Source organism: Chrysoperla carnea, chromosome 1, assembly GCF_905475395.1.
Source record: "Chrysoperla carnea chromosome 1, inChrCarn1.1, whole genome shotgun sequence".
In the NCBI taxonomy this organism is placed as follows: Eukaryota; Metazoa; Arthropoda; class Insecta; order Neuroptera; family Chrysopidae; genus Chrysoperla; species Chrysoperla carnea.
In genome coordinates this window covers 77856441-77869058 of record NC_058337.1, presented here as the reverse complement: position 1 = coordinate 77869058, position 12618 = coordinate 77856441, and the positions used below count along the sequence as shown (strand labels likewise).

The window sequence follows — 12618 nt, the reverse complement described above, 5'->3', positions numbered from 1 at the left end:
TGATGCTACGCACAAAATTGTGGTATAGGTGTTCATAAAATTACCTAATTTGTCCATTTTCGGTTGTCCGTCCGTCCATCCGTCTGTGGACACGATAACTTAAAAACGAAAAAAGATATCAAACTGAAATACTATAGCTTTTACAGCTTGCTCAGGACGTAAAAAGTGAGGTCGAGTTCGTAAAAGAGCGATATGTGTCTATTGGGTCTTGGTAGGACCGTATCTTGTAAACCGTTAGAGATAGAACAAAAGTTTAAATGTAAAAAATACATGTAAAAAATGTTTCTTATCAAAAAATAAACAACTTTTGTTTGAACCATTTTTATGTAAACATCACTGTTTACTCGTGATAGCGCATACTATGCACAAATTGTATAGTATGTATTATATGGGAATATCAGTTATATTTGTATGACATGTATGTATGTGTAATCAACACTGTCTATACATGGTATTTCATCAATTAACTCAGTCAATTGTTTGTTTTTACTTGTTTTTGATTATCTCCTAAATAATTTTTAATTTGTTTTTAAAACCAATTTTTACAAGTATTTATAAAATTATATTCTTTCGAAGTTTACCTTTTCGAATTTAAAGATAACTAAAAATAACAATACAAGAACTCTTCCTGGAGTCTTTATTGTTCAAAACTTGAATTTATTCGGCAAAAATCAACCATAACAAATTTAAAAAACGTGCATCATTTCGATTGTGTGTCATTTAAAAACTTGACTATAATTTGTTCATAACAAAAAAGGAATAAGCACAATTTTGTGTTCATTCCTCAATGTAAGACCTATACTTCTGAGAAAGCTTTTATAAGTTTTTAACTGATTGCATTATAATAATTGAAATATACACGTAATATATTTTACAAATTTTAAAAATTTTTTTTTATTTAGCAGTAATCCAACTAGATTATTTAGATTTTTTTTTTTTTTTTTTAAATAAAAATCTTTTGTTACATGTTTCGTCTAATTCAAGACATTGTTACCAATAAAAGTTATATTTGATAATTGTTTCTATTTATACAAAAACAATTATGTCTTAAATTAAAAACAAATTAGGACAAGACAAACAAATTCTTTTAAAAAACAACAATAGTTAAAAATTCAATACTTCACAAATAAAATAAATTGGGGATAAAATCATATAGCACCAATATAAAATGACATTAAGTAATGATATGTAACAATTAGATAAAAATAAAATCATATGATTTTAATAATAAACAAATAAACATAAAATTAAAAATATAAATAAAAAAATATATTAAAAAAACATATAAAAACAACTGATGCAATGGAGTATTGTTAAAAGGCTATCACAGAGTTTCACAATTCCACAAAGTAAAGCTCGACACAATCGAATATGATTGCATTATATTGTCTACATCTCGCGCTTAGTTTTGCTGGTAAAAAATGTTACCACATACTGACAGACAGAATGCCAAGGCACATATATATTTTTAAATAAGGGAGTTAAATAATTATAGACTCTAAAAACGTTTAGATCTTATAAAATTTTTCATTTCTATTTTTGGGTGAAATAAATAATTACTTAAAGAAATTTAAAAAAAAAATGAAGCAAATTGTATAAAAAATAAAAGAAACAAATGAAAACAAACAATTGACTGAGTTAATTGTTGAAATAGTTAATTGTTTCAAACAAAAGTTGTTTATTTTTTGATAAGGATCTTTTTTTATATTTAAACTTTGGTTCTATCTCTAACGGTTTAAAAGATGGGTTTCATGGACTCAAGACCCAATTCACCTATGTTGCTCATTTACGAACTCGACCTCACTTTTTACGTCCTGAGTGCGCTGTACGTTCTGTCAGCTTGTTATGTTTTTTCGTTTTTGAGATATCGTGTTCACAGACCGACGACGGACGGACGGACAACCGAAAATGGACTAATTTGATGATTCTATAAACACCTATACCAAAATTTTTTTCATAGCATTAATATTTTTAAGCGTTACAAACTTGGGACTAAACTTAATATACTATGTTTATTTCATATATACATGGTATAAAAATACATATATGTTTTTTGATTTATATTAAGTGCAACAATTACATGCAAAATTGTCATTATTTTTTGCATAATAAATAATTTTAAAATAATAATAAAAACAATATTGTGAATTTTTTTTTTTGCATTTTGAAAAATATAATTATTACAATACATCACGGAACTTAATTATTTTTTAACGTTTTATTTTATTTATCAACATTTTTAAATGTCATTTAACCGGTTATGACATACATTTCTCTTAAATACTAAGTATACTGCCAGACATTTTAAAAGTGACTTCACTTTTATTTTATATATATAGTAAGCAACATTTTTTTCGGATGAATATTATAATTACTTATGATTTTTATGCTTTAATCCAAAAATAAACTTTCAATTTTCAAGAAAAAATGTTTCAACGGTGTTAACATCTAGTCAGAGGTCAAGGCAATATTATTATTTTTAATATTAATCATTGCAAATAAAAACCCGGTTATACAATAACTGTTAATCAAATATTTTTAGAGTATAAAAAATCGCCATGTATCATTAAGAAGTCGGGTTCTTATTTTAACCCTTTTGCAATCTTTTCACACTTTCAGGCTTGCTGTAAAATTTGAAAGAATTGAAATGCCTTGTAATAGTTCAGCGATCATTTTATGCTCTTGTTAATTATTTGCAGCAATATTGTCAGCGTATTAATGGCAACTAGCAGATACCCAAGCGCTTTGCTGGGCAATTCCTCCTTTAAAAACAATGACTATCACGTTATAGCTAGCACTCACTTATCCTCCATTTTGTTCACAATTTTGTGGATTTTAAATTAACCTGATTTGTATACATTTTGGATCAAAACTACCCCATCCACGGAGTTTTATCAAATTCCAAAACCAACATTTTTTTTCGTTTTTCTCGATTTTTTCAAAGGGACGTACCCCTTAAAAAAATTTCAAAAAATCGAAAAATTTTTTTAATCTTTAATTTCGATAAAACTCAGTATATAAGGTAGTTTTGACCCAAAAGGTACAAAAATCGGGTGCATTTGATGACTGGCCGAATAATTTTTGAGATAAGGACTAAAATCGTTCCAAATATTGCGATATCGCAAAATTACCCCATTTTCTTCAAAAGGTTTGCCCTCAACTTTTTCTGCCGGTTAAAACCTTTAATGTAAAGAACTATAGTCAACGTTTCAAATATTTCGTATAACGATAAAAAAGAAGAATAGAAGAAAAATTAAAATTCACTGTAAATATATGTAAACCATATGAAGTTAAAAAAAATATAGTAATATGACAAACATGCAAACGTGGATCTACATTTGTCTATAAAATTATTAACATGGGTTTTCCATATACAAAATTCAGATCCCCTTTTTACCCTCTTAGGGGTAGAATTTTCAAAAATCATTCTTTTTTTCGAATGCCTATGTCATACAGAGAACACATTTTCCAAGTTTCAGGTCTCTACCATCAGTGGTTTAGGCTGTGCAATGATCCGTCAGCCAATCATTCAGGACAAAGCATTTTATATATATATATTGATAATAACATATAAGTTCATGCTTGGATAGCGAAAAGGAAAACTATATTTCCCAAGTTTTGTAAAATGCAGCACTGGTCAAGTGGTCAATAAGTATTTAGACAGGATTTCTTTTTGAGACTAATTTCAAAGTTTGTGAATTTATCTTACCCATGTAACCAAATTTGTAATTTTATTTATTTATAAAAATAATTATAGCCTGAGAATTTTTCTATAAGTTCTAATTAAATATTACAACAAAAAAATTATAATATTCTTCGAACAATAAATATATTTTAAGTTACCAAATATCGCCATTGGGATAAATATTATTATTATAACTTGACTAATGAGCTATTGTCCAATTTTAGGTATCAATGTATTAAAAATTATAATTACATAATTTTGTTGTTGTTGTATTATGTACCTTTTTTAAAAACTGATTATTTTTTTGAACAAAATTTAACGCATCTATGGAGAAAGTTTGAAACAAAAAACTAAAATTCAATTTTACATAAAACAAAAAATTTGGTTAATTATTTTAACAAAAATATATATTTCAATTAAATTAAATTAATCAACCAGAAAATTATTATTTTGTTGTAAATTTTTACTTTCCATAAACACAAACCAAATCATTAAACGCGTAATTAACATTATAGGCAAATTATATTTTAAAGGTACATTCACACTACTTCATCCTTCTTCTATCTGTGAATTGACAGTTTTGAGATTTGTATTCATTTGCAAATAATATTATTTTTAAATGTAATATCTTGAGCCGAAAAGTTTTCATGTTTAACTGGATGGAGAAAATAGTTTTTGAAGCCCGAATCAACAAAAAGGAGTGTTATAAGTTTGACCGCTATGTGTGTGTGTCTGTCTGTCAAAGGTAATTAAAAGGAGAGTGTTCTAAGCTATGTTTCAAGTGTAAGTTTAGTAGTCCGTACCCGGAAAAACTAATAAATAGGTGATGATTCTTAAATCGTTTCAGTTTGGAGAAGGCTCTTACGAAAAGAGGTAATATAATGGAGAGTGTTCTTAAATGTGTTTCAAGTACGAGTTTAGGGTTCCGTACACGAAAAATTTTTCGGGGTTTTTTTAAATTTTGTAAATTTCTCTTGTTCTTAAGTAATTAGAATAATTTGAACTAATTAGTGTAAATGCTAACCGGTAAGATCATCATGATGGTATATTTGTGGTTGAAGTATTTAATGTGGATTACAGGTGGAAACTTTTACTTAAATAATTCATTGATCGTTCAAATTGGTAAGCATAGTAACGCGGAATTTTTTTTTGGAAACAATTTGATCGAATTTTGGAAATTTGTTTTGTGTATTTTAATACCATTTTTATGTCAAGATCAAGTTTGATTTCCCAAAACTTATTTTCAAGAAGTTTTAGAAAATAAAAAAAGGTATAGAAATTTTATCGAAATGTTTTTGTGTAGCCTTAAAGTTCGCATTTTTTAATAAGTAAAAACTTATTAGAGCCAGTATAAAATTTGTTTAAAAAACTTTATTTTTTTTTATTTTTTGAAATTGTTGTTTGTAGTTTAAAGTTGAGGCAGTGAATTTACCCAGTGTGACTTACCGGTAATTTTTTTAACAGTTTAACAGTGACTATATAGCTATACGGATTACGGATATGAAAATTCAATCACCTATATTTATAAGAAACAGAATTATTTTCGATAGTTAAGTAGTACTTCCTTAAAAAAGCTGTAAAATTTGAACAACTCGACTATTCTTCTCAAGAAACATGTTATTATCGTTTAAGGCGACACGATCGATGATTACGTATTCTTATTATTAACGAGCTATTTACAAAAATGTATTATAACCAATATTGCTTGAATTATGCGTAGTTATCTTGTTGTATACATCATACCATCAAAAAAATGAATATTTTTGCTATGGAATTTGCGACATCATCTGTATTTATACAAACAAAAAAGGTCTTTAACCTTTATCGATTAACAATTTATATAAATGTATTCTGTATACATATTTAATATAAAACATTTTATTTTTTTATGAAACAAGTTCCTTTTCTTTCCTGCATACAAGATGTGGTACCGTTCCAGGTCATCTTCAATAAAAAAAAAGAAGTAAATGCACATCATATTCAAAAATATTGAAATTCAAAAATCGAAAGAATTTTTTTTATTTAGTCCAAGAAATGATTGCAAGAAAAGCATATATGTGTCGAAAATATATAAAACTCATTGCCAGATTTTTATTCTCTTAATTTTGGGGAAAAAATGGCAATAACAATACACATATGATTTTTTATAAAAAATGAAAGAAATGAAAATCAAATTACTTTTTGTTCCTTCCTTGCGTATGGGAACTAACTGTAAAATACAATTCTAAGAAGAAAAGTTCAAATTTTACCATTACTACAGTACTAACCACTGACAAAAAAACATTTTTCGTTAATTTAAATTAATTATTTATTTCTTATGTGGCAACGTATCTGTTTATATAGAAATTCTTATGAATTTCTTGATAAAGTCAATAATGACGCCTAGTTGTGAATATGGTCAGTATCAGTCATAAGCAGGCTTACTATGGTTTCTTAATTATTTATTCAAGAAATCGCAGTTCAATTTTAACCCGCCTGTTATTGAATGGCAAGATGATTGCCTTCATGTAGAGAAAATAACTCCCTTTTTTCACAGACATATATAAAGTAGACACACGCCGAGAAATTGTGTCTTCGTAGAATTTTTCTATATATAATATTCGAGTAAAATCATTACGGAATATGTTATATTTTATATCAAGTTCGAAAAATTTAAACGTACTAGACTCTATTTTAATTATTCAAGTCATCTTTATATTTTGTTGCTTATTTTTCTTGGTTTATAAATTATACTAGAGTGATATCCACCCGCTTCACTGGGTTTAAAAGTAAAGATTCATAAAGATAGATCTCGCCTGTCCCCTTTTCATAACACTCAAAATAATGGTAAAGATAGTTTTACACAGGTAAAATATATGTATGATTTTCAATTTTTTTAATAGTCTAAAAGTCGTAATTATTCATTGAGTCTATCAGCAAAGATGGCCGTGAAGTATTTTATATTGACTATTTTTACAGAAATCTGTAATTTATGGTAATGTCAAATGACAAATTAAATTAATTTTTAATTTTTTTTAAATTATTTATTAATATATCTTTATAAATCATATCTCATGTGTTATTCTGAAGTATGAGCTATATTGCTGTACAGTTTCATTAAAAACCATTAAAACTAGTTATAGCGTGAAAGCGTATAAACAAACAAACATGCTTACTTTCGCATTTATAATATATAGAGATAGAGATTCAACATAAAGAAATGAAATATTCACCTTGTACCATAATAATATTAATTATAATAAAATTGACTACAGTAAACTAACTCGAAAATCAATAATTATATTCTTCTTGTTACATATTAGATAAGTACCAATTATAAAATTAATTTCTTTCTTTCTTTTAATATACAAAAGATTGATCATCATGCTATCTATCATGGTATAATTCATAATCATTAGGCAACATAAGTATACATACAATCAGAGAATTAAAAAAAATAGTTAGCATTTATTAAAATCCATATATGAATCGAAAATGAAAGTTCACTCACTACAAAAGAATAATAATAGAAAATTATTAATTATTATTAGCAGCTATAAGTTTATATAATAATAATTTATTAATATAATTCAAGTTTATATTTTTTATTCATATACCTATACGGTACCTATTGTACGGTTAATAAGATTGTAATAAAATAAAAGGCATAAAGATAGATAATCAAATATGGTCCATAGAGTGGCACTCTTGTAAATAATTTTTACATTTTCATAAAAATCAAAATTAAGACGCCATAGCTCATACTTATAAGGTACCAAGTTGTGTATCACACAAAAACGAAGATACAAGCCGTATTTAAAAATCTACAATTCATCCATTTAGTGATGTTATTCATTTTTTTTGATATTTGCCTTTTTTCGTTATTCTGTGATGATTGCTTTAGAGTGCCGGATGCTTTAGAGTGCCGATGATTTACAGTGCCAAAATTTGTTGTACCTTTACAATTTCTTTGATTATATAAGTATATATTAATCTTTTTGAATTTTAAGAATTTTTGATGAAATCTAGACTTAATTTGGAAAAATTATTTTATTGAAACTAAGAATGCTTTAGTATCAACTCAATAAATTTACTCTAGCTCTTGAAACAATGGGGTTCGAAAATTAAAATAGGTAGAAACAGATACATATAGTATATATGTTAGCATGAGTGATATTAGAATATTGAATCCATTCTATCCACGAGAAGTATTGTGTCTATTCTCTATTACAGTATTATGGCGTTCACACCGATACTGACAAAGTGATATCCACAAAAAATTTCTTAATATGATCGCTTCAATGAATTTTTCACAAGAATGATGTTTCAATTTAGGTCCAGAATAATATCTGGTATACTTTTTAAATAAATTTCTCTCTTCAAAAATTATCTCAAAAAAGTCGAGAAACTCAAAATCGCAGTTACGAATGTATCCAATTTTAATGATCGACGAGATATTAAAATTCTTTGGTTTTCTTACTCCTTCTAAGCAGGTTTTATGCTAGACAAGCGTTTTTATACACCAAACGTTTGATTGTAATCTGTTAATTTAAATAACTTCAAGTTCAACTTCACAACAAAGTTTTTTTCGAAAATAATTTCATAGCGTTAAACACTAAATTTCCAATTAACAAAAAGATATGTAGATCTCAGAAAATAATGACGATATCTTTAATCTAACGTTTACTTTTGAAAAAAGATCTTTGTGTAAATTTTTCCAGAATTGCAGCTTAATTTATAATTTTTAGCCTAGACGTCCGGTACAATGAGGCTAACAAAACTATATTATGTTGACCCTCAACAAATCAATTAATAACAATAATAATTTTTTTTAAATGCATTTTGTGAAAGTTTAAAATAAACACGGTAATTAATTTCTATTTTATTATTTTTTTGTTATAATTATTAATTTAATAACAATTTTATTGAATAGCAGCAACAGAATCAACAATATTTAATAACAAATAGATTTTTTTTATTACTCTGATTTGGTTTATTTATTTTTATTCAATTTAATTTTTTTAATTAATGTTTTCTATCACTTTTTTTTAATGAAAACTTATAATTAATTTAAAAGAAATAACTTTTAAATACTATCTTATATGATGCTTGAAAAACATAAGATTTTTTTATAATTTAATTTTGTAGTTAATCCATTAATTTTTAGAAATTGATTCTTTAAAGTGAAATTTTTGTAATTAAAAATTTTCAAGGTTAATTTATTGAAGTAAAAATTAAGAAATGGAAAAACATTTCCCTAATAAAATTATGCGTATTAAATCGTTCCGGTAAATCGTTTTTTATAGAAACAGAATCGTTTAATTACACATTTTAGAAATCTTAAGATCTGTCGTCGCATCAAATGGTCTCTAGAAAGAAAAATGGTCTTATAACAGTGTAATAGCACTTTTCTAGTTTGCTGCTTGTGAGAACTAGAAAATTCGATGAAAAACGTTTCTTATTAAAAATAATATAATCTAAATTTTCTGTTTCATGAATTTTCTTCGTGAACATACTAGAAATTTGTTTGAAAAGAGAATTATTTAAACTGTATGTTATAAATAATTTTGAAATGTTTTTTGACTTAATTATAAATTGATAAGTTTTCGAGTCATATAAAATAAAATATTAATAATAATAATAAATTTAATATTTGAATTAATTATTTTAAGATGTTTTTTGTCTTTATTTAAAAACAAATGATTACTTAATTTATTTTGTACTCACCTTCCATTATAATTATCTTGTGTAAGTGGTGTACTTTCTCCATCTGAAACGCCATCATCGCTTGCATTTTGATGGCGAAGACCATTTGACGCCATTACGTCTGTAATTAAAAAATAAACAAAATTATATACAAAATATTTAATTATTATTATGAAATATGTATTTTTGAATATAGAGCCGTGAAACGAGATATACAAAAACAGTATGTTTTAGAATTATTTACAATACGGAAGTATTGAGACCAGATAAGTATTTAAAAAAATGATTTAAAATTCTTTGAAGATATAATTTCTTCAAGAACATTCAAATACTTAAGGATGGAACCCCCGAAGAATGTAAATGAATTATACTTTTCATTTATTCATAAATTCCATATTCATAAATTCAAGAAGCATTTTTATGAAGATAAAAATTGATCTTCTTTGTTATTATTATAACTGGCTAAGATTATACTGACAGGTGTAGATAAATAGTACATATTTGTTTCTTCGAAATTTCCGACCTCAAATTGAGTTTCCTAGTTTAATTTAAGAAGACACTAAAAATGTAATTTTATCTTAATTATCTCTTTGTTAATCGTATATTAAGTTTATTCTATTTAATGTGAAAAATGACTCCAGCCAAAAAGACTACTGTGGACTTTCTGTAGCAACTTATTCGTTCAAGGTAATTTTCTATGACTTTTTACTAGTTTCGGGAGTTATTTTGGCTATAGGTTGACGAATTTTAGCTTTTAAGTGCTCCAACGTCACAGGTTTGTTGATACAGGCGCAACTCTTAAGAAAACTCTCACAAAAAGTTATTTAATGACGTATTCTAGGCTGAACGCATGCGTTACGATGATACGTACGCCTTACCCTATTTCTAATGTTTACAGTTTCCTCAAACTTTTGCACAGTAATGGGAATTGTTCGCTCACCAGGACGATTAAATTGGCCCTAATCATCCCGTTAAAGTATACAAAGTTCTAACAGAATTTTTATACCTGTAGAACAAGTGAACAATTTGAGCGTTGTTGAGCATTTGAACATTTGACGTATTAAACAAGCGAAAGTATTTACACCATTCTAATTTACAGAGTTGCAAACATCAAATACTGAAATTGGATCACCTTTATTTGAAACGTGCATTCAGAATTGTATGTCAGGTAAATAAAAATTATCTAATCAATTAATAATGCCCTTGTAAAGTTCTGAAGTGATCGGACATATCTTGTTCAATGAATCATTACAAAAACCTACGTAATTATAATGAAAGTTCAATATTGATATTGTAGCTACTTCAGTTTAATTAACCCACTAGGTTTTTTTTATACAAAAATTCCCCACATAAAATTGCATTTGTATCCTCCATTAAATTGGAATAATGACTTCATCTTAAAAACATAATAAGTTGTCACAAATATACAAACTATATTATAATAACCGGAAATTTTACAAATATTTTACAAGAATATGATAAAACCTAAAAGTGTGATTGTCCTTGTAAGGTTATTATAAAATATGAATCATTTTTCTTGTTATCACCTGCTTCGATTGCAAAACTTAAAAATATCATATTTTTGACATAATAAGCTTTCGTGTTTCTCTTCTTCCTAACTTAAATTATATACCTAGTCAAAACTTCAAAGTTTTTATTATGACGGGCCTGTGTTATTTTTTAATCGAAAATATTTTCGAAAACGCGGCGTTTTCTTTCAGGGTACATGGAAAATTTGGTATTTAGTGCACATTTTCAAGTTACTGAAATTTATTAGAAAAATTAACACTTTAAAAAATAAGTAGTTTTTAAAAATTTCTGGAAATTTTAATTTTCAGATAGATATGCTCCAAAATTGTTTTCTAAATTGAAAATAAAACAAATTATTTCACAAATGTTGATAGCCATAATGCTCTTGTCAATTATCTTATAAATTACATGCCATCTATATCAAAACATTAATTTTACCCTTCCAGTGGCTACAGCTGTTTTAAAATAATATCTTTGTTTTTACTAATTTTACAAAATTAGTATTTTACTTTATTTATTGAAAAATTTAAATATTGGATGAATTATAAATACATAATTTTGGATTTTAACTTGTTAGAAGCACCTCATTAATTTTTTCAGAATGAATCTTTCATAATTTTTGACAATACATATGCTCATTTGTGGTAAATCTTCTCAATTATTTTTGCTATGGTTTAATAAATATCAAAGACACTTTATTAGTTCATATGTTTCATTTGACTTTTAGAAAATTTGTCTAATATAAATGTACTATTATCATAGAAGGAGATAGAAAATACAATTTATTTTTACTTATTATCTTTTTTATCTGTCTTTTGTTTCCTGTCTAAATATATATAGCAAAATTTTGAAAAAAGAATTTTCGCATATCAAAGAACCTTCAGGGATATTATTAAATTCGATATAGGGCACAATTATATGAAAGAGAAGTATTATTTTATTTTAAGTTTTAAGATAACTTGCGATGAATAGATTCTGACACATACAAATTTTGGACATTAAAGTATTTTGGATGTCTACAGCATAAAAATCAAGCTATGCATTTTTAGTAAATTTCTTTCTAAGTCGAATAAACAAACAAAATTTTTCTTAATTACCCGAAATTTAAATTTATGAACTAAAAACACTATAGAATATTTATCACTTTTAAAATCACTTTAAACTGAAAACAAATTATCATGTCTCACAAATTTTAAAATTTTTATTTTGTCTGAAACACTAAAAACTTTTGCCTTTTTGCATATTAAACAATTTCACAATATGTATGCTTTTAGTAATTAATCCTTTGAAACATATTATTCAAATAACAATTAATATTTTGATAGTAACTTTCAAGAGCTTTTTATCATATTGCCATTTTTTGATTAGATAAATATTTAGTAGGAAAAAATTGCTATTAACAATAATTTATCAATGAATTTTATCAAAGAATAAACATAGGTATATTACGTTTTTATTGTAATTAGAAATTGTTCGAATTGTTTGTTGTTATATGGATTTATATTGTTGGCATATGTATGGAACTCGAAAAGAAATAGTTTTACATTTTCTATTTTACTAAAAAACGTATATTGATTTTAGACATATATAGGACAGAAAAGCCATAATTGTACTCGTTAACTTTATGGAGCCAAGTGCATCAATTTGTTTTAGTTTTTAAAATTTTTTATATTAAATGATAGAATATTGATTTTCTCGCGATAAAAAATTAATTTTTT

At 25.8% G+C, this 12618-nt stretch overlaps 1 protein-coding gene across 1 annotated transcript in view; it reads right to left on the bottom strand.

Moving 5' to 3' along the window:
* The window catches only part of LOC123305798 (chitin synthase chs-2), a 50032-nt gene extending 37835 nt beyond the window's left edge, over positions 1–12197 (bottom strand). The window contains exons 1-2 of the mRNA XM_044887631.1: positions 11998–12197; positions 9392–9491 (exon numbers count right to left, since the gene is read on the bottom strand). Of these exons, the coding sequence (XP_044743566.1) occupies positions 9392–9486 (95 nt within the window). The 5' untranslated portion in view covers positions 9487–9491; positions 11998–12197. The remainder of the gene's footprint in view (positions 1–9391; positions 9492–11997) is intronic.
* Between the last annotated feature and the right edge of the window lie 421 nt (positions 12198–12618).